The sequence below is a fragment of the Nyctereutes procyonoides genome, unplaced genomic scaffold, assembly GCF_905146905.1.
Source record: "Nyctereutes procyonoides isolate TBG_1078 unplaced genomic scaffold, NYPRO_anot_genome, whole genome shotgun sequence".
In the NCBI taxonomy this organism is placed as follows: Eukaryota; Metazoa; Chordata; class Mammalia; order Carnivora; family Canidae; genus Nyctereutes; species Nyctereutes procyonoides.
The window spans coordinates 15,525,462-15,549,613 of NW_026575126.1; the positions used below are offsets into that span (position 1 = coordinate 15,525,462).

At 34.8% G+C, this 24,152-nt stretch overlaps 1 protein-coding gene across 1 annotated transcript in view; it reads right to left on the reverse strand.

Annotated features, from left to right (window-relative positions):
* COL24A1 (collagen type XXIV alpha 1 chain) overlaps positions 1-24,152 on the reverse strand; it is a 384,669-nt gene that overhangs the window by 140,746 nt on the left and 219,771 nt on the right. Inside the window, exons 30-33 of the mRNA XM_055339781.1 lie at positions 19,908-19,961; positions 19,578-19,622; positions 19,410-19,454; positions 2,901-2,954 (exon numbers count right to left, since the gene is read on the reverse strand). Of these exons, the coding sequence (XP_055195756.1) occupies positions 2,901-2,954; positions 19,410-19,454; positions 19,578-19,622; positions 19,908-19,961 (198 nt within the window). The remainder of the gene's footprint in view (positions 1-2,900; positions 2,955-19,409; positions 19,455-19,577; positions 19,623-19,907; positions 19,962-24,152) is intronic.

Below are 24,152 nucleotides of genomic sequence, written 5' to 3' on the forward strand. Positions count from 1 at the left end.
CATTTCATTTGTCTTTCATTTCATTCACTTAATTCTTTTTATATGTAGTTGAATTTTACTTCATTTTTCTGGTATGTAGCTGAAATTCATCTTTAGCTTTTTCTGTCAGTGCTATTTTTGTCTTATTTTAGTACTGTCAAAATTATAACAAGACACTAATTTTTGATCTTTTGTTTCTAGAATACTTGCCATTTTTTATATCTTCATAAGTAAGTTAACATCAGGTTTTATCATATACTTTAAATTAATCTGCGAATTCTGTCTATTATCTTTTAACGTAAGTGGAAGTGACTTCTGGTACTCAAATAAGGAAGTATACCTAAAAAATAATAGTTTTTAAGTTGGAGTACATATTCTAAAGCAAAAGTATCAAGAATTGATTTTTTAGAAACTATAGCATTCCTCTCACCTTCCTTTTTAAAGGTAGTTTTTCAATGTGTAAAGGTATAAAAAATATTTATTTGGGCCAGCCAGAAACTTAGGAATCACTTTATATATGGACAGTCTATCTCTTGTTGATTTCTTATCTCCTGCTGAATCTTTTATAGCTATCCACGTCTTTTCTCTGCCTATCAAAAGGGTTCTACTATCTCTTTTTGGATTATTGCAACAAAAGGATTTCTTGTCCATTTTTAGTCCTTTCTAATTTGTTTGAATGATCTTTACAAAACAATAATATGATCATAAACTAGTCTTTATCTTTTCAATGATATCCCTTTGTTCTTATGATAAAAATACAAACCTTGGGAGTAGGGCTCACAAAGCTCTATGCTTTGTCCCCTGCTTCCTTGTCCATCCTCATCTTATACTTCTTGACTATGCCATTGCCATGCTAGCTTTCTTTTTTTTTTAAGATTTTATTTATTTATTCATAAGAGACACAGAGAGAGGCAGAGACATAGGCAGAGGGAGGAGAAGCAGGCTTCCATGCAGGAGCCTGATGCGGGACTTGATCCCCGAATTCCAGAGGCAAAGGCAGACACTCAACTGCTGAGCTACCCAGGCATCCCTTTCTTTTTTATTTTTTCCGTGTTAGCTTTCTGTTAGATCTTCAAATAAGTATGTAGAGATTCCTCTCAACTCATGACTTCTCTCTAAAATAGCCTCTCTCATCTTTGCCTATGTAACTGCTATTCATCCTTGAGATCCTAGATCAAATGTTTCTCCTCTGGAAGCCTTTCTTGTTTCTCTGTTACATATTTTTTTAAAAACTGAATTCCTATAATTCACAGCATTTATCTCAGTTTGTAAATATCCACTTATCTCTGTGATAATTTAATTGGGATATTTCTATCATTAGAATGAAACTTCAATACTTACTTACAGGTACTTAATAAGAGACAACTCTAATAGGTGCTGACTATAGAAAAGATGGAGCCCTCTCTAGTTTATGATTCTCAAAATATAATATGTTTCAACATCTCTTCTGTGTACTTCATTTTGCCAATTTACTTCTTTTCTATGATTTAACCAGGCAGCTCAAACATATAAAACAAAGCTGTCATATCCACTATAAACTGATTTATATTCTATTTACCAGCCCCATGGACCCGGTGACCTGAATGTCAATTTTTAGGTGCTTTTAAACTATTTAGTTGTTTATGTCTACAGTAACAAGTCTTTCCTTATATAAAGCCTAAGATATTATCTCTGCAATTGCAATAGCTCTTTTGACATACTTTACTTAAATGTGTTCCTTATTAAGATTAAGTTAGCTTTCATTGCATTTCCCTTCATCTAATATTACTGACTAAAAGATTATGCTTTTGGGCAAATGACCCTTTGTCTACTGAGTCTAACAAACATACACTAAGTAGATCTAATATGCAAGGCATTATACTAGGCAAGATTACAAAGGTGAGAGAAACAGTCTCTAATTTCAAAGAGCTACAAACTTTTTCAAAGAGATATTTAAATAAATAATGCTAAAGATATTTGATCAAAAATTGCATTATTTTTGGTCAAATAAATATTAGGATTGTGATGGCAAGAGATACAAAACAAGGAGAGAATCAAGAGGAGTTTAGTTTGAAAAAAATCAACACTGTATCCAAAATTCTTCATTTGGAAAGAATTATATATACATTCAAATATTTACTTATTGCTTAGAGAACTTATATCATAGGTTAAATATGTAAAGGAGGAAATGAATACAATTTAGTAAGAATAGCTCTTTGACTGTTAAATTTTCCACTTGCTACTAGCTAAATGAATTATGCAAAGGCCACCTGTAAGCCTCTGGTCAACTAATAGATAAAATCAACCCAGTAGAGTTTGAAAGACTATATTGTATTATAAATCTTACAAACATGTTACAGCATATTACATCTGATACCATTAACTAGAAAAATGACTTCATAGGCAATAAAGAATAAGTGAAAGAGTAACCGTGACAAAATCTTTCCTTTTCACAATTACTTTCCATGGAAATTTTATAATTGAATTACATTTTTGAAATCGTGATGTAAGTTTTTGAATTATTGATGAACTGTATTTCTGTCATGTTTGTACATTTAGGCCCATTGGATGTAGAGTTTGGCTTCTTTGTATGGTATTTTATTACAGAATTGGTCTCAAAAATCTGATTTTGTGTGTGTGTGTAGCAGGATAATATAATCGTTTTAAGAACAGCAAGCCATTCACAAAGAAAATTTCTGCAAGTCAATAAAACAGAGCCATCCTTGTTGAAAATAGAAATATGTGAAGTTTTACCAGTTCCAGAAAAACAGGACCAAATCTGACTATATGAGGCCAGAAAGGCACTAAAAACCACATTTTCTATATATATATTTTCTATATAATTAGGCCCATGATAAATGCTGCTTTCAAAAATGTACCAGCCATAGCACAAGAGGGCAATAACAGAAAAGTAAATTAGAAAAGTACAAAGATAAACTTACTGGTTCTCCTTCAAGTCCCCTCTCTCCTGTACTCCCAGGGGGTCCTTGTAAACCCTGAATAAACAAAGGCAAAATTTGAAGAAAAAGTGATGCTTGAAGATGTTTTACTTCCTTACCTCAGCCTTCCTTTACAATCTTCCCCCCCCATTTTTCTGTCTACCTCTATTCCCTCTTTTCTTTTTATTGCAAAATATACATAACATAAAATTTACCATCTTAACAGTGTTTAAATGTGCAGTTTTGTGGCATTAAATACCTTTGCATTGTTGGGCACTACTATCATCACTATCTATTTTTAGAATTGTTTATCTTCCCAGACTGAAATTCTATACCGTTAAATAGCACCCTTTTCCCCCTCCCTGTTTTCCCTGGCAACCATCATTCTGCATTCTGCCTCTAATTTGAGTACGCTAGGTGCCTTATATAAGTAGTTATACTACATTTGTTCTTTTGTGTCTGGCTCCTTTCACATGGCATGTCTTCAAGTTTCACCAGTATTGGTGAGGAGTAAGATATCAGTGGCATGGGAGGATGCCAGATTCCTCTCAGCCCAAAAATACAACAAGGTAATTATCAAATTATCCAAATACCCCAGAAATTGACTTGAAACTGATAGAAAAAACTCCATAACTAATGGGACAGAAGCCATATTGAAGAAGGCAGGAAGGGCAGAGACATGGTTTAGGGGAGAAGTGAATCTTGACTGCTGTGGAAGGAAGGAAACTTTGGTTGTGGAAAAAGGCAAGAGAGAGAAGCACACAGGGGAATGCACAAGAATATTTCCCCAGAGCTATTGGCTTGAAAAATGAGAAGGGCTGAATTTCATGAGTTCTTATAACCAGTGGAGCTTAAAGCCTAGTTTTAAAGGCCAGCAGGCTGGGCTGGGATAGAGCCCAAAGGGCACTGTGCTGCTCTTGGGCAGAAGGTGGGCAAACAACCTGGAAGCATATAGAATGGAAACATCAACCTAAAGAGTGCTTGGGGCACAAAGTGGGGGCCACTATACACTCTTCTTAGAGAAAATCCCTGAGAAGCAGTGTTCAAAGAGACACTTGTCTGGGAACAAAGGAGCTAGCTGGCATTATTTGCCTCCTGCACCCTTCAGCATAAACAGTCATCTGTGGGAAGGAGTGAGCAGCACTGACACTGGCTGCCTAACTTGTTTACACTAAGCCCTACCATCCTGAACTCTGATGGAACTGCCTTTCTCAGTCACACTTGCCTTGGTCCCAGCACAGCAGGCTCCCCAAGAAGACCAGCAAAAATCCCTGTCTGTACCGGGTCTCCCAATCAGAGAGTTCTGCAGAACCTCAGTTCTGGTGGAGGTGGTGACAGGTCTCATTTCACAAACATACCAGAGCATACCTAGTTAAAACTCACCACATTCAGGCCAAGAGCCAAATACTGCCCACATCACTCAGAGGAGCCTCTGCAAATAAATGGCCTAACAGATAGAGCAGCCAGTACACAATAGCAGAGCACATGCAGCACACATGTGCCAGGAGAAACTCCCTGAAGTGCCAGGCCCTGGGCACTATATGACTTCTTTTTCATAAGGCCATTAATTCCAGGAACAGAAGATACAACTGGCTTTTCTAACACAGAGAAGTAGGCAGAGACTTACACAAAATGAGAATACAGAGGAATTTATCCCAAATGAAAGAACAAAATAAAGTCATGGCTAGAGACCAAAGCAAAACATATATAAGTAACATGCCTGATGGAGAATTTAAAGCAATGACCATAAGGATATTCACTGAACTTGAAAAAAGAAGAGAAAACATCAGCGTGATCCTTATCACAGAGATAAGAGAGTTTAAAAAAAAGAATCAATCAGAGATGAAGAGTGCAATAAGTGAGATTATAAACATACTTGATGCAATGAATATCAGTTTGGAAGAAGCAAAGGAAGAAACTAATGACTTAGAAGACAAAATAATGGAAAGCAATAAAGCTGAACAAAAGACAGAAGGAAGAATTATGCAAAACAAATATATATAGCAAGCATTATGGAACTCAGTGACTCCATCAAATGTAATAACACTTGTATTATAGGAGTCCCAGAAGAAGAAGAGAGAAAAAATGGGGCAGAAAATTTATTTGGAGAAATAATAGCTGAAAACTTCCCTAATCCAGGAAAGGAAACAGACATCCAGATATAGGAGGCACAGAGAACCTTGTCAAAATCAACAAAAGCTGGCTCAGACCAAGACATACTGTCACTAAATTTGCAAAATTTACTAATAAAAAAAATCTTAAAAGCAGCAAGACAAAGAAGTCTTTTATTTACAAGGGAAAATCCATAAGGCTAGCAGGAGATTTATCAACAGAAATTTGGCAAGCCAGAGAAAGTGGCATGATATATTCAAAGGGCTGAATGGGAACAATCTGAAACCAAGAATACTCTATCCAGCAAGGCTATCATTCAGCATAGAAGGATATAGATAGAGAGTATCCTACACAAACCAAAATGGAAGGAATCCATGACAACTAACCCAGCCCTGCAAGAAGTATTTAAGGGGACTCTTTGAGTGGAAAGGAAAGACCAAAAGTGACAGTATAAAGGCAGGAAACACAAAATTAGTTTTATCAAAAATAAGAAAATCATTCAAAGAACTCACAAAAAAAGATATATAATATAATAAAATATACCTAAAGTGTGTAGAGAAGAGTAGAAAAGAATGGGTTCAAACTTAAATTACCATCAATTTAATATAGACTGCTATGTGCAGAAGGGGTTATTTACAAACCTAATGGTAATCATATATCAAAAACCACTAAGGCACATGCAAAGAATAACAAGAAAGAAATCCAAATATATCATTATCAATATATCTGCAAACAATATAAGAGAGAAAGGCAAGAAAGGATCAGAGACGTCTCCAGAAACAACCCCAAGACAAGTAATATAATGGCAATAAATAAATATTTATCAGTAATTACTTTGACTATAAATGGACTAAACATTTATGTGTGTAGAGTTTCAGAATGGATAAAAAACAAGACCCATCTATATGCTGCCTACAGAGATTCATTTTAGACCTGAAGTTACCTGATTGAAAGTGAGGAAATGAAGAAATATTGATCGTGCAAATGGATGTCAAAAGAAAGCCAGAGTAATAATGCTTATATTGGACAAACTGACTTTAAAACAAAGACTGTGGGGAATCCCTAGTTGGCTCAGTGGTTTAGCGCCTGCCTTCTGCGCCAGGGCATGATCCTGGAGTCCTGGGATTGAATCCCACATCAGGCTCCCTGCATGGAGACTGCTTCTCCCTCTGCCTGTGTCTCTGCTTCTCTCTCTCTCTCTGTCTCTCATGAATAAATAAATAAAATCTTTAAAAAAATAAAAAATAAAACAAAGACTGTAATGAGAGACAAGGAAGGATTTTATAGAATCATAAGGGGGCCAGTCCAAGAAGAAGACATAGCAATTGTAAATATTTATGTACCTAATATGGGAGAATTCAAATACTTAAAAATATTTATACACCTAACACGGGAGCACCCAAATATTTAAAACAATTAATAACAAAGAAAAAAGGAACTAATCAATAATAATACAATAATAATAATTTTAACACCCCACTTACATCAATGGACAGATGATCTAAACAGAAAATCAACAAGGAAACAATGGCTTTGAATGACATACTGGACTAGATGGATTTATTTTATTTATTTATTTTTAAAGATTTTATTTATTTATTTATTTATTTATTTATTTATTTATTTATTTATTTATTTATGAAAGGCACAGAGAGAGAGAGAGAGAGAGAGAGAGAGAGAGAGAGAGGCAGAGACACAGGCAGAGGGAGAAGCAGGCTCCATGCAGGGAGCCCAACGTGGGACTCTATCCCAGGATGCCAGGATCATGCCCTGGGCCAAAGGCAAGCGCTAAACCACTGCGCCACCCAGGGATCCCTCTGGATTAGATGGATTTAGCAGACATATTCAGATCATTCCATCCTAACACAGCAGAATACATATTCTTTTCAAGTGCACATGGAACATTTTCTAGAATAGATCATACAGTAGGTCACAAAGTAGGTCTCAACAAGTATAAGAAGACTGAAGTCATACCATACACCTTTTCCTACCATAACACTATGAGACTAGAAGTCAACTATAAGAAAAAGTCTGGAAAGATCAAACTAGATGGACATTAAAAATCATGCTACCAAACAATAAATGGGTCAACTAGGAAATAAAAGAAGAAATGAAAAAGTACGTGGAAACAAATAAAAATGAAAATAGAATGGTCCAAATCCTTTGAAATGCAGTAAAAGGGTCCTAAAAGAGAAGTAAATAGCAATACAGACCTACCTTAAGAAGCAAGAAACATCTCAAATAAATAACCTAACTTTACATCTAAAGGAACTAGAAAAAGAACTACAAACAAAGCCTAAAGCCAACAGAAGGGAAGAAATAAGAAAATCAGAGTAGAAAAATAAATGATCTAGAAATGAAAAAGACAATAGAACAGATCAATAAAACCAGGGGCGAGTTCTTTGGAAAAAAGAAAAACAATAAAACTGATAAACCTTGAGCAAAACTTATCAAGAAGAAAAGAGAAAGTGCCCTTCAAAAAATAGTATCACAAATGAGAAAGAAGAAATAATAATCAACACCACAGAAATACAAATAACTATAAGAGAATATTATGAAAACTATATGTCAACGAACTGGACAACCTTAAAAAATGGATAAATCCCTAGAAACATATGAACTATCAAAGTTGAAACAAAAGGAAATAGAAAACTTGAACAGACCAATAGTCAGCAAAGAAATTGAATCAGTAAAAAAAAAAATCCCCCCCCAAAAAAATCCCCAAAAACTAAAGTCCAGGACTAGATGGCTTCACAGATGAATTCTACCAAACATTTAAAGAAGAGTTAATACTTATTCTTCTCAAACTACTCCAAAAAATAGATAAGGAATGAAAACTTCCAAATTTATTCTCTGAGGCCAGGATTTCCTTGATAATAAAACCAGAAAAATACTACCAAGAAGAACTATTGGTCAATATCTCTGATGAACATGCTTGCAAAAATCCTCAACATAATACTAGCAGATCAAATCCAACAGTATATTAAAAAAAAATCCTTCACCACCTTCAGCTGGGATTTATTCCTGGGCTGAAAGGGTGGTTGAATATTCACAAATCAATCAATGTTATACATCACATTAATAAAAGAAAGGAAAAGAACCAGATGATCAAGACAATAGATGCAGGAAAAGCATTTGACAGTACAACATCCACTCATGATAAAAACTCTTAACAAAGTAGGTTTAAAGGGAATATATCTCAACATAATAAAGGCCATTTATGAAAAATCCGTAGCTAATATCCTCACTGGGGAGAAATTGAGAGCTTTTCCTCTATGGTCAAGAACAAGACAGGGATGTCTACTCTTGTCACTTCTATTCAACAGAGTACTGGAAATCCTAACCATAGCAGTCAGACACCATAAAGAAATAAAAGGCATCCAAACTGGGAAGAAAGAAGTAAAATTTTCACTATTTGCAGATGACATAATACCATATATAGAAAATGCAAAAGATTTCACCCAAAACTGATAGAACTGACAAATCAGTTCAGTAAAGTCACAGAACACAAAAATCAATGTATGGAAATCTGTTGCATTTCTATACACCAATAATGAGGCAGCAGAAAGAGAAATTAAGGAATCAATCCCATTTACAATTGTACCAAAAACATAAGATACCTAGGAATAAACTTAACCAAAGAGGTGAAGGACTTAGACTCTGAAAACTATAAAACACTGATGAAAGAAATTGAAGATGACACAAAGAAATGGATAGAGATCCCATGCTCATGGATTAGAAGAACAAATATTATTAAAATGTCAACACTACACAAAAGCAATCTACAGATTTAATGAAATCCCTATCAAAATACCAGTAGCACATTTTACAGAGCTAGAACAAGCAATCCTAAAATTTGTATGGAACCACAAAGACCCCAAACAGTCAAAGCAATCTTGAAAAGGAAAAGCAAAGCTGGAGGCATCACAATTCTGGACCCTCAACTTATATTACATAGTTGTAGTGATCAAAACAGTAATGGTACTGGCACAAAAATAAACATATAGATCAATAGAACAGAACAGAAAACCCAGAAACAAACCCATAATTATATGGTCAATTGATCTCCTATGATGCAGGAAAGAATATCCAATGGGAAAATGATAGTCTCTTTAACAACAAATGGTATTGAGAAAAACTAGATAGCAATAGAAAGAATGAAGCAGGATCACTTTCTTGCACCATACACAAAAATAAATTGAAAATGGATTAAAGGGGATGCCTGGGTAGCTCAGTGGTTGAGCATCTGCCTTTGGCTCAGGTTGTGATCCTGGGACCTGGGATTGAGTCCCACATCAGGCTTCCTGCGGGTAGCCTGCTTCTCCCTCTGCCTATGTCTCTGCCTCTCTCTCTGTGTCTCTCATGAATAAATAAAATCTTTAAACAACAACAACAAAATGGATTAAAGACTGAAATGTGAGACTTGAAACCATAAAAATCTTAGAAGAGAACATAGGCAGTAACTTATCTGACATGGACTGTAGCTACATCTTTCTAAACATATGTCTTCTAAGGCAAGGGAAACAAAAGCAAAAGTAAACTGTTGGGACTTCTTCCAAATAAAAAGCTTCTACACAGCAAAGGAAACAATCAAAATTAAATAGCAACCTTTGGAATGGGAGAAGATATTTGCAAATGACATATCTGATAAAAGGTTAGTATCCAAAATGTATAAAGAACTTACAAAACTCAACACCCAAAAACCAAATAATCCAGTTAAAAAATAGGCAGAAGGCATGAATAGACACTTTTCCAAAGAAGACATACAGATGGCTAATAGACACATGAAGAGAAATGCTCAACATTACCTACTATGAGGGAAAAGCAAATCAAAACTATAATGAGGTATCATCTCACTCCTGCCAGTATGGCTAAAATTGACAACATAGGAAACAATAGGTGTTGGTGAGGATATAGAGAAAGGGTAAGACTCTTACACTGGTGGTGGGAAGGCAAACTGGTACAGTTACTCTGAAAAATAGTATGGAGGTTCCACAAAGTTAAAAATACAAGCACTCATTGATCCAGCAATCACACTACTAGGTATTTACCTAAAGAATACAAAAATGCTGATTCAAAGGGATACATGCACCCCAATGTTTATAGCAGCATTATCTATAAAAGCCAAGATATGGAATCAGCCCAAGTATCCATTGACTGAAGAATGGATAAAGATGTGATACACACACTGGAGTATTACTCAGCCATAAAAAAGAATGAAATCATGCCATTTGCAATGACATGGATGGAGCTAGAGAGTATTGTGCTAAGTGAAAGAAGTCAGTCAGAGAAAGATAAATACCGTATGATTTCACTCACATGTGGAATCTAGTAAACAAAACAAAGAAGCATAGGAAAAAAAAAAGAAGAGAGGTAAACCAAGAGACAGACTGTGAACTAGAGAACAAACTGATGGTTACCAGAAGGGAGATGTATGTGGGGTGCATGGATTACCTAGGTGATGAGGATTAAGGAGTACATTTGTGATGGGCACCTGGTAATGTATGGAGGTGCTGAATCACTAAATTGTATGCCTGAAACTAATATTATACTGTTATGTTAATTAATCAGAATTTAAATAAAAACTTTAAAAAACTTTCTTTACTTTTAAAGTTCAATAGTATTCCATTGTAGGTTTATATCATATTTTGTATATCCATTCATCCATCAGTGGACACTTGGGTTTTCTACCTTTTGGGTATTGTGAATACTATGCCTATAAACACCACAAAAGTGTTAAAGTTTCTAAGTTCCTGCTTTCAATTCTTTGAGGTATATATCTAAAGTGGAATTGATGGGTTACATATTAATGCTATGTTGAACTGTTTAAGGAAAACCAAACTGTTTTCCATAGCACTCTCACCTTACTATTGTACCAAAACATAAGATACCTAGGAATACAACCTTACCATTTTACATTTCCGTCAGCAATGCACAACGGTTCTAGTTTTTCTACTTCTTTGCCAACACTAGTTACTTTGTGTGTGTATGTGTGTTTTGTTTCAGTTTTTCTTTAATAATAGCTGTTCTAAGGGGGTGAGAAGTGGTTATCTCATTGTGTTTCAGATTCACATTTCTCTAATATCTAGTAATATTGAGCATCTTTTCAAGTGCTTATTGGCCATTTGTATATCTTCTTTGGAGAAATGTCCATTCAAGTCCTTTTGCTCATTTTTAATCAAGTTGTCTTTTTTGTTGTTGTTGAGTTGTAGAAATTCCTTATACCTATCTGTATTCTTATACTTAATCCCCACTTATATTCAGAGACAATTATCCAGAATTATTTTAAATTTTTATACCTTTAATATTGCTATAAAAATGGTTTCTTTCTCCAAAACTAACAACCTTGTGATGTGTTAGTAAGTATAACTTATGTCCTTAAAAACTGGTAAGGCATAGGAGTCTCAGAAGCTAGATGGCCAGAAATGACTAAATTGAACTCTAACATCCTTTATTTTCCCTTATTTTTACATCATGCCATCTATGGTACCATTAAATTGAGTCTCAGAAGTGGGTGTATATTCTAAAATGGTATAGAAAACTAAATCAAATTTCAGATCCTCTTTGATTATTCCATTTAACAATATATTGAGGATGTATTGTGCGCCAGACATTGATGACTATGAATGATATGGAAATTATGCCTTTCCCTATTTGTAATTTGCTTGATCTACATTATTGACCCTGAGAAGTTGGCAGTTATACAGCAGACCACAATCACCATTTTATATTAAAACTAAATGCTAAGAAAAATATGATATTAAATTGGAAGTAAAATTATTTAAAATTCCTAGCAACATAAAAAAATTTCTAAGTTATAGTCATTAATGCTATATTTAGGTGTGTGTAGTTCTCTGGTTAAGGAAAGAAAGATATGTGAAATCACAGACTCACAGCTGACTAAGGCCTTGTTTCAGTCATGAAAATTTTATGTTATCCATTCACTCCAGGCTCCAAAGTTAAAGAGACAGGATCAATATAAGGGTTCCTTTTGTGCCTCATATACCAACTGAAATATACAGAAAAAGTTTAGAAACTTAAATAATGTCTGCCTGATTTGTTTTGTAACATGTGTTCATATACCATGTCAAGCTTGATATATACTTTCAACAAGGTTAATGGTTCATAAAAGCTGTTTGGCAAAGTTATGAAATGATCTAAGTGGATCTCCTTATTTTTATTAGAGACAAACAAAGCACAAGCCAGTACAAAATAAAAATCCCCATTAAGGCTTTTCAGATAGTATTGAAAATATACTCTTTGTAGTAGAACTTCTTGCTCGACTTCAACCCAGCAATTATGATAATGATGACTCAGAGAATAATGAGTATTTGTTACTATGTATTGAAAGCATATGCCAAGCACATAATGAACATCATTTGATATAACTATAAAATCTAATTTTGTATTTCCCTGATGGCAAGTGATGCAGAGCATTTTCTCATGTGCATGTTGGCCATGTCTATATCTTCCTCTGTGAGATTTCTCTTCATGTCTTTTGCCCATTTCATGATTGGATTGTTTGTTTCTTTGGTGTTGAGCCACAATGAGATACCACCTCACACCAGTGAGAATGGGGAAAATTAACAAGGCAGGAAACCACAAATGTTGGATAGGATGCGGAGAAAAGGGAACCCTCTTACACTGTTGGTGGGAATGTGAAATGGTGCAGCCACTCTGGAAAACTGTGTGGAGGTTCCTCAAAGAGTTAAAAATAGACCTGCCCTATGACCCAGCAATTGCACTGCTGGGGATTTACCCCAAAGATTCAGATGCAATGAAACGCCGGGACACCTGCACCCCGATGTTTATAGCAGCAATGGCCACAATAGCCAAACTGTGGAAGGAGCCTCGGTGTCCATTGAAAGATGACTGGATAAAGAAGATGTGGTTTATGTATACAATGGAATATTACTCAGCCATTAGAAACGACAAATACCCACCATTTGCTTCAACGTGGATGGAACTAGAGGGTATTATGCTGAGTGAAGTAAGTCAATCGGAGAAAGACAAACAGTGTATGTTCTCATTCATTTGGGGAATATAAATAATAGTTAAAGGGAATAGAAGGGAAGGGAGAAGAAATGTGTGGGAAATATCAGAAAGGGAGACAGAACATAAAGACTCCTAACTCTGGGAAACGAACTAGGGATGGTGGAAGGGGAGGAGGGCGGGGGTGGGGGTGAATGGGTGGCAGGCACTGAGGGGGGCACTTGACAGGATGAGCACTGGGTGTTATTCTGTATGTTGGTAAATTGAACACCAATAAAAAAATAAATTTATTATTAAAAAATCTCATTTTATTTTATTTTTATTAAAAAATATTTATTTGAGAGAGAGAGAATAGTGCACTTGCATGTGTGTGGTGGTGGGGGGAGGGCAGAGAGCGAGAGAGAGAAAAATCCAAGCAGACTTTGTACTGAGCATGGAGCCTGATGCCAGGCTTGATCTCACAACTCATATCTGACCTGAGCCGAAACCAAGAGTCAGATGCTTAACTGACTGTACCACCTGTGCTCCCCAAAAGATATCTCATTTTAAAGATACAAAAACTGAGACTCAGTGAGGTTAAATAATTTTTATAAAGTCAAAACACCTCGTAAGTGGCAGAACCAGTATTTGATGTCCAATGTCTGATTCCAATGCCATGCTCATCCACTATACTGAATTGCATTCTACTGATTTCAACAAAAAATCAAACACTCAATGCCTTTTCCATATTCAGTAAATATATAGATCATCCTCAAAGGTTTTTCTATAAGGATAAGCAAGCATGTAAATGTTATTTCATTGTAGGATTATGAAAACTGTATCTCATTATCTGAAAAGAGAGAAAGAATAGTTAATACTATATACTTTGTGTAATGTAAGGATTATGAAATAAATATTTCTCAAATATTCTGAGTTACTTCAGGAAACTACTTAAAGAACTGTTAAGAGTTTCCACTTCCAATATTGGCCAAGTAGCTCCTGTCAAAACACCTATAGTTACAGATAACTATAAACCCAGGACAAAATATCTTATAAAAGCCTGAAAACATTGAAGAAAGATAAAAAGCAGGTAAAAATTAGAGTGGAGAGGTCTACATGTAGAAGAAAGGAATGGCACTAAAATGAGTGTTTGATTTTTTATTTTAAATACGGCTTTTAGCCAGAAGGTAAGCTATATAGGATGATTAAGAAAAAAAGAGGATAGAAATCTACAGTCTTACTGGCATGGAGAACTAGAAGGTGGAATGTGGAGTGACAGCTGCTGGGAAATGATGGAAGAGTAATCCGGAGAGAAGGAATCTCAAATTCTGAGTGTAAACTCTGCTTAAATCTCTTGGTAACATTTGAAGTAAGTATTGATATGGTACATACCAAGCATCCTACCAAAGCCAAAAAAGAATTGGACAGAGTTTTTAGCAGGGAGCTACTACAGGGGAGAGAGAATTTGGAGTTTGAAAGCAATCAAGTTAATGATTTGCCAAATCAAAAAACAAAATGAAACAATGAACCATTTAAAATGTTCAACATATAGGAGTGCCTGGGTGGCTCAGTCAGTGAAACATCTGACTTTTGATCCCAGCTCAGGTTTTGATCTCAGGGTCATGAGTTCAAGCTCCTTGTTGGGCTCCATGCTGAGCATAGAGACTACTTAAGAAAATAAAATGTCCAAGATATAACTCAAAACTACTAGACAGGAAAATTTTCCCATATTTACAAGAAAAGACAATTAATGGAGAGCAAACTCAAAATTACCCAAATGGTAGAATTATCCCATAAGGATTTAAAGTGGCTATTATAAATATGCTCAGTAATGTAAATAAAAATGCAGTTATGATGAATGACAAATAGGAAATCTCAGAAGAACAGCATCTATAAAAATGGAAATTACAGAACAAAAAATATCTGAAATAAACATTTAAAATTCCATATCATAAATAAAGTTTTGCTGAGTGGGCTTAAAAAGTGAGTAGGAAGATAGAATTAGGTTATCCAATTAAAAAAGAAAACAGGAAACAGATTAAAATTGGAATGACTAAAGCCAGGGCACTTGGGTAGCTCAGTGGTTCAGCGTCTGCCTTTGGCTCAGGTTGGGATCCCCTGGCCTGGGGACTGAGTTCCTCATCAGGCTCCCTGCAGGGAGCTTGCTCCTTCATCTGCCTATGTCTGTGCCTGTCTCTCGTGAATAAATAAACAAAATCTTTGAAAAAAAAAAAAAAGGAATGAATGAGGCCTCAGGGACTTGAGAGATGATATCAAAATGTTTAATACGTATTTAATTGGAATCCAAGAAGGAAAGGAAAGAGAAGATAGAATAGGAAAAAAACAAAGTTGAAAAACTTCTAAATTTAGTGAAAACGGTAATTTACACACAAAAGAAGCTCAGCAAATCTCAAGCTGAATAATAAATGCAAAGGAGATCCATGTAGGCACATCAAACTACTAGTCAAACTACTAACAGTTGCAAGTAGAGAACCTTGAAAGCAGCCAGAGAAAAATGATACATTACATGCAGGGGGAATAATGATACAGATAAATGTGGACTTCTCATCAGAAATAGTTGAGGCCCAAAGAAAATGACATGTGATCTTTATAGTACTGAATGGAAACAAATAAAAGAAAGCCCTCTTAATCCATAATTCTATATCCAGTGGAAAAAATGATTTTGCTCATATGTGGAATTTAAGAAACAAAACAAACCAGCAAAGGCAAAGAGAGAGAGAGAGAGAGAGAGGAGAGAGAGAGAAGCAAACCAAGAAACAGACTATGAACTATAGAGAACAAATTGATGGTTACCAGATGGGAGGTGGGTGCCCAGGGGAATGGACTAACCAAGTAATGTGGATTGAGGAGTGTACTTGTTGTGATGAGCACAGAGTGATGTATGGAAGTGTTAAATTACTATACTGTACACCAGAAATTAATATAATACTGTATGTTAACTAACTTAAATTAAAAACTTTAAAAAAGAATTCATATAAAATTAAAAAATGAAAGTGAAGCAAACACTTTTTCACAAACAAATATTAAGAGAATTCATGACTGGCAAAATTTGACTATAAGGAATCTAAAGGAAGTTCTATAGGCTTCAGGGAAATGATACCATTTGGAAATGAAGATCTACAGAAAAACAATGGAGAATATAAGAAAAGTAAATGTATAGATAAATTTTTTTTAAATGCTACTTTTCCCATAAATACCCTAAAACACATATTTCACTTATATTAAAACAAAAATACTTTATATTAAAGCAAAATTTAACTTTGCAAAAAAGGGTTTATAGCACACATAGATGTAAGACATGAAAACAATGATAGTATATACAACAGGATGTTGAATGTGAATCGATGTATACAGTTGCAAATTTCTTACAATTATGTTAAGCATTACTATATTAACTCTAAGCAGACGTTGGAAAGTTAGGATGTGTACTATAATCCTTAAACCAGCAACTGGCAAACTACAGCCTGGGGGTCAAATCTGGACCAGCACTTGTTTTCTACAGAAAATGTTTACTGAGTCCTGGCTTAAAATAATCACTTAAAAATAATAGTTCAAAGAAATATAGATAAAAAGCCAATATCTAAATTAAAATGGAGTGCTCAATGCCAAAAGAAGGCACTGAACAACAATACTACCACAAGGGAAGAATAACCATAAAATGCTTGATCAAAGCATTGTACTTGATCAAAGTACAACCAAACTGATAATTACATTAAATGGAAATGGACCGAACACTAATTAAAAGATAGAGATCTTCAGAACGAATAATAATAATAAAAAAGACCCAATTAAAAGACACGTACTTTAGATGCCAAAATGCAGATGGGTTGAAAGTAAATGAATGAAAAAGATAGGCCAAGCAAGCTGCAAGCATAAGTAGGCTGTAGAGATTTATTGATCAAATAAAGCAAATGTCAAAACAAACAGTATTAGCAGGAATAAAAAGTATTACTAGAGATATAGAGGAATTTTTTGTAAAAATAAAAGGGGGTCAGTTCATCAGGAAGACATTATAATCATAAATGTGAATATTCTTAAAATAGTGTTTTAAAATATATAGAGCAAAATTTGACAAATTTAAAGAGAGACAGAAATACAAAATCATTGGAGATTTAACATCACTAACTTATCAACTGAAAGAATATCTACGTTTAAAAAAAATCAAGAAGTGTTTTTATCAGATTTAGATATCTAAAAACAATTACCCAGGTTTTTAGCAATTACCCAGGTGTACCTTAATAACACCATGGATCATGAGTCAGATCTACATGTGGATGGAAGGCAAGTACAGGAAACAGAGTTGGCCCATTGACAGATGTACTTCTCCTGATTATCTCGGCAAGAAATGCGTTACCATTTTTCATTTAATACCTGGCTTTAGAATTATGACAATTTAGAGATGTCTCTCTAATTTTACATACAAGGAAAATATCCAGCGAGTTAACCAATTTAGTCAAACTATACAGCTGTTAGAAGCATGTACTGGAGCAAAGGTCAGTCTGATCTTCAATATATCTTTCTATTATACAGCACTGCCTGCTTGCTGACAGTTGCATAGATGACTAGAGACATCTAGATTACTGTGGAGGATCAAATAAATCTTTGGGACCATCTGCATTTCTTGGTCTGATTGATCCTAGCTTCCCTAAGATCTCAGAAGTCTTTTTCAGTTCAATCAAGAAGGAGATAATGTAAACCTCAACAACTATTATAAACTCATGATTTAATGTCCAACCCATATCCTTCACTAAAGTCACTGTACTCAATTGCTTGCCTTAAGCTATGGTTACAAATGGGTCTAATGTCTTTTATTTGATTGAGGAAGTCAAATATCACATTTTGCATTTATCTAGGCATATCTAATAGGCTGCAAATGAAAGTAAAATTCTAAGGAAGTCAATAATATATAAAATGAGTATTTTATTTCTCTCAGCTTCCTTTCTCTACAATAACAAGAATGTGATGAGCTTCAAATTTCTCTACTCATTGCCATATATTTTAAGCTTTATATACAACATAGCAAAGTGAAAAGAATCTACAGAAATACCATTTGCATTGATATAACAGAAACCCAGATGATGAATATTAATACTCAAAGAATGTTCTTTGGCGATGACTTCAATAAATAACACTGTCACACATAAATTCTTTCCCTGGATACAGTAATTTTTCTCTTTTAGGTCTCTGATGCTTTAGATTTGACCACTGTCACATATCATGCTATTACGGGAAACAACAGGCAGGGGGCAGCAGATTTCAAAGAGGAACAAGTAAATGCAGTGACCTTAGTGACAACTGCTATAGCAGAAAAAAAGATTTTTCTCTTATCTTTTTCTGACTGTTCAGTTGCTGTCTATTTAAACTATTATCTAATTTTATAACTTTAAATTGTGCATAGATACATATATGATAAAGCAAGATGTCATACAAATTATAATTATGATAAAAATTAGGATTCTAAATAAAATCAGAAATATATTTTTGAAAGCTCATACAATTAAGATTACTCAAAATTTTATATATATGTACCAGTATATGTGTGTGTGTACATATGCATATGTGTATCTTTTTTTGTTTTTAATATTTCTCTCCTTCATTAGTGAATGAAGACATTGTGATCTTCTCTAGTTGACAAAATCCTGCTTTTTTGTGCTATGATCATAAAAAAAAAAAAAAACTTGTTGCCACTCAGGGCAAAAAATTTATACTTTCTGAAAAGGTTTTTTGATGGTAGTAAAATATTTAGCATTGTATAATATTAAAAATTCTTAGAGCAGTGGCATGGCAAAGCACGATGACACACATAGCTCCCTCCATGCTCCAAGGGTCTAAAGAATGCTCAAATTGAATTAAAATAAAAGTAGGCCAGACGCCTCAAAGAAACTTCTTATTATGTTGGCTTTATTAATATTCTACTATATTTATATAATAATCTCACCATTTTATTTTTTTAATTTTTTTTAAGATTTTATTTATTTATTCATGAGAGACACACACAGAGAAAGAGAGAGAGGCAGAGACACAGGCAAAGGGAGAAGCAGGCTCCATGCAGGGAGCCCGATGTGGGACTAGATTCCGGGACTCCAGGATCACACCCTGGGCTGAAGGCGGCACTAAACCACTGAGCCACTCGGGCTGCCCACCATTTATTTTGAAACAGACTTTATAGAAAAATTAATCAGAACTAGGGTAGAATAAAAGCAACAGTTATCACCACCAGTTTAAAAACAGGTAAAACCAAGGCCCAGAATGTATAAGAAACCTGCACAAATCAAATATCTCCCTAATGACTGAAGGAGGAAAATAATTGTTATTCTCTTAGTCTAATGTACTGATAGTAATGACAGTTGTGCCAGAGAATAAAATGAATAAAATTTATTCAGAGCTTAATTATTCTTTATTACTTACTGGTTTCCCTTGAACTCCTCTCTCTCCAGGGTTTCCAGTCTTACCCTACATAAAGAAGAAAAGGCTTGGGTCATGGTAGGTCACTCACCAAATATTAACCACACACACCAAGAAAAACAGTGAAGATTTTATATGTTTATCTTTAATGTGAAATGCTTTACTACTTACAATAAGACCATAAGGCCCTCTTTTTCCTTGATCTCCTTTTTCACCCTAACAAATTATCAATATCAGAGGAGTTAATATGGATGTGAAATATGGTCTTACACATGCTAGTGTATAATCACATGCAAGAAAATAGAACATCAAGTACATAGCTCAATATTTAAAAGAAAACATTTCTCTGTGTGTAGTAAAAACTTTATGTTTCATACTTATGCAAAGAGAAAATTTAGAACCATACTTTTGTAAGGAACTAAAACAGTTTTAAGCCAGGTAGAACATATATGGGCTCCCCAAAACTTAACTGCATATGAAATGAGAAAAATCAGTGTTTACCTTGGCACCTTGTATACCTTGTTCCCCTAAGAGACCATCTGGTCCCCTTGGTCCCTAGGGATGGAAAAAAAGGCGTACTGTTAATTTGAAATTTTGTTTTTCTTACTGTTAGGCATCCTTACAAATGAACACATTGTCTTCTTTTTGACAAATTTCTTCTGCTTGTTTCTGTACCATGGCCACAGAAAAGAATACAGCTAGGTATACAGATGAACCTATTTGTATGGAATAATCAAGCCAGTGATTTAATGCCAAATAATAAATCAGATGACCACAAATACATAATACAGGTTAGTTATTTTAATATTTTGTTCACTTTATTTACTCAGGAGCCATCCACAATTTATTCTAAGAACAACTCTACATTAACTTATAAGCGGCTGGCTTGTTTGTCCAACAGTCTTAAGTTTTATATTTTGGGAATGGCGTTCTTCTCTTTATTAGAGAATAAGCACTGACTGCATTGTATCCACTATGCCCCTGCATGACAGCAGTTACTGAAAGGTAGCTAGGGCACAGGAGAGGGACAGAAAATACTGCTGGGAATACTCATGTAAAAGTAAAACTTCTCAGCTAAGTTGCTATCAGTATTTATTCACTAGTTGTGAGGAACCACTAGCTGCAGTAGCCACTCTCTAATAATAAGATGGCATATGTCTCTAAATATGGCATATGTCTCTTTAGTTACACCTAAATTGTAACTATCCTTGGAAGGTCTTAAGGTCCCTTTCAAAGGAATTAACTCACTCTACCACACTGACAACACTGCAACGTCTACTGTGGAAAAGGTACCACAGTAAGTGTTACGGGGACAAACAACTGTAAGGAAGTTTCTCCTTCATGAAGTTTAAAGAGTGGTAAGGTGAATTATACAAATGATAGTATAGGGAGGTATAAGGCATTTTAAGGGCTAAAAAGATTCAAAGGAGGGAGAGGGTTTTCATATCTCCGTATATGGAAGAAAGATACCATTTTGACATTTGGAGTCATGCTTGAAAAGGAACTCTGGACAGAGAGAAAGGATGAGAAAAGGGTACAGAGGCAGGAAAAAAGATAACCAAAAATGAAAAAAGTAGTCTCTTCAGCTGGACTACTGACTACATGTAGTATTTCTTAGGATTTCTAAACTATTTTCTATACTAAGAAATAATTACTAAGAAATAATTGTGAAAGACTGGGACTTAAAAGGTGAAAGACTAGAGTTTATATTTAAATCAATAGGCACTGAAGATTTCTATACAGAGTGGTGATACGAATTTCCCAATACAACATGCTGATTTGAAGGAACCCCCTAGGCTCCTTCTCTTGTATCCCATCTGAGGTCAGCTTGGTTTATTCTATGTTCTCAAAAAGCTGCTTACCATGATAGATCTCTTCCTGAGTGCTTTTAGGGTACTGCATTCCATGATCCACTCAGGCACATTCATGGGATTAGAGAGAAGGCTTACACTCCATGAGGATCTAGAGCTCCACTGGTCACAGTAAAGTTAAAACCATAATTCTAGCCTTTCAATCTCAGTCTGTATTGAAGGTACTCCATGATCTGGCCCTACCTTCCTTTTCTGCCCTATTTTACTGTAAAGGACTGTAAAACTGAGTTACAGTCTTATTGTGTAGAACCTTGAATGTCAAGTTGAGGAATATGGACTCAATTTAGTAGAGAAGAGGTCTTCAAAGGGTGTTACTCATTTAACAAACATTTGCTGAGTGCCTATTAGAAGCCAGGCACTGTTTCAAGCACAGACGATGCGGTAGCGAGAAGAGACACATCCCTGAATTCATAAGCAACCAAATAAACATATAAACTTAAACTATAAAATAACAGTAAGTAGTCAAATGGAAGTAAAATAAACGAGTGTAAGAGACAGAGTGGTGTACGAAGCCTCTCTAAAATGGCATATGGGGAAGATCATTCTGGCAGAAGAAACAGAAACTATAAAGGTCTTCCTGGGATGGGCACATGCTTGGGATGTTTAAGAGTTAAGTGACTGAAGAAGAAAGCAAGAACAATTATTAAAGGATGACTCTGAAGTTTTAAGTGCAAAGATCCCTTAGGAGCTTGTACTAAACATCACCTTTACCTTAAAAACTCAACAGCCTATATTGATTCTCTTTCTCTGTCACCTTCTATGCACATTCCCCTCTTTCTGCCATATGAGAAAACACTTTGCAAAATTTTATAACAGATGGTGGCTGAGAGAGTATGAAAAGGAATGAGTGTTGTCTGGTGACAGATGGCAGCGGCACTTGTGATGAGCATAGCATAACCTACAAAGTTGTTAAATCTTTATGTAATATACCTGAAATTAATGTAACATTGTGTGTCAACTATACTTCAATTTTTAAAAGAGGAGAGATGAGTGGTCCACATTCTAAAACACTACAGAAAACAAATGAGATCTAGACTGAAAATGTGTCCACTGGGAAGTTGGCACTTAACCCTTTTGCAACCTGATATCTCTATATTGGATATTTTGTTACAAGAACTAGTAGAATGATGACAGCAAACAAACGTAGTGTAGGTTTGCTTGGGTGGAGAGATGAGGCAAATATAATGAATGTGATTCCAGACAATCAACCACAATGAGGCAGGCACTCCAAGGCTAGTGCTAGAGACAGAAGTCATTCTGTTTAGGTTTAAATGGTAGTATCCATTCAACTAAATCTTCCCAAACATAGAGCTATAAATTTAGAATTTAAGAAAAAAATAATAAAAATATTGTTTGGTCCAAAGACGTCAAGTTTCTTACATAAAATCAGATTAAGTGGCTGGCTGCCTGGATATATACATAGAAAAGATTGCACCTAGGTCAGGAGGAGGATCTCATAATTAACTGCCGGTTTCTGCCTCTGAACATAGATGATCTAACAACAAAGCTGAACTAGTACAAACTCTGCTTTTTTAATATGAAGAAATGGAAGCCTGCAGATACGAGTTGCCTGATTCATATGACTTCTAAATATACAAAGACTTTAAATAGTTGTGCTTTATTAAGTTTATATTTTTTCAAATGTTAAAAAGAAGTAAGGGTTAATCCTGTTAACAAGTGAATTTAGATTGAAATAGGACTTGAAGTTTATAAGATGAATATGAAACATTTATAAATAAAGTGTTGATTGATATTATAATTGAAAAGAGCTCCCTCCAAAATTAAGGAATACATATAGTAATGATAATCACTCATTTTATTATGTTTTATATCAAAATACTTTACTTTAAAAAATACTTTCAGATTATTATTTACTAAACCAGCACTACACAGGGAACAAAGAAAGAAATTTCTGCTCCTACAATGATGACAAAGATAACCACATTTAGTTTGAAAAAAAAGGTCTACGTATAGCAATTGCATTAATTAAAGGCTATAAAGCCTAAGATTGCTGGTTAACAGGTTAATGCTGAAAGAACTCTAGGAAAGCTTAATATTCTCCATGTTTCAGTTAACACCAAATTAATTAACTAAAAGCTTAGCTTTATCAGCATCTGTAAGTTTCACTCTGATATTACTTGTAAAAGTTGCCCCTGGGTTAGTTTATCTGCTCTCTTTGACTCCTGAAACAAAATAAGCTTTAGGACAAGTTCTAAGAGAGATATAATAGACACCTAATTGGGCATAAAGTTATCTTTTAATAACTGTTTTAAAATATCTGATTATCAGGGTGCCTGGATGGCTCAGTCAGTTAAGTGTCCAACTCTTGATTTCAGCTCAGGTGAGGATCTCAGCAGCTTGTGGTAGAGCCCTGCATTGGCTTCCATGCTGGACATGGAACCTGCTTAAAATTCTCTCTTTCCTTCTACTTGTATCTTTTGCCCCCAGTTGCATACATGTGTGCTAAAGGAAAGAAAAGAAAATATAAGAAAAGAAAAGGTCCAATTATCTATAAAGCTCTTGGAGAATCTATGCTAGCTAAATTAAAGATCTGATCTCTTCCTCATCATCTGTAAAAGAAGTTAAAGTTGGCTACAAAGTGGCTATTAGTAAATTCTAAAAACTGGAATAAAGTCTGATAGCTCAGCTAAATTAAGCACGTATCATAAAATAACAAGTACTTGAATTGTAGGCAATAGTCTTAAAAGCGTTAACAAAATTTCTGAATAATCAGTATAATCTGAGAAGTATTAGATGATAGGAGATAAATGTTACAATTAAAAAAATTATCATTAATATATTGATATAAGCTGCACACTAGTTTATGTAGGAAGCTTTTATCAGAATTTTAAGACCATCTCTATAATGCTTGTAA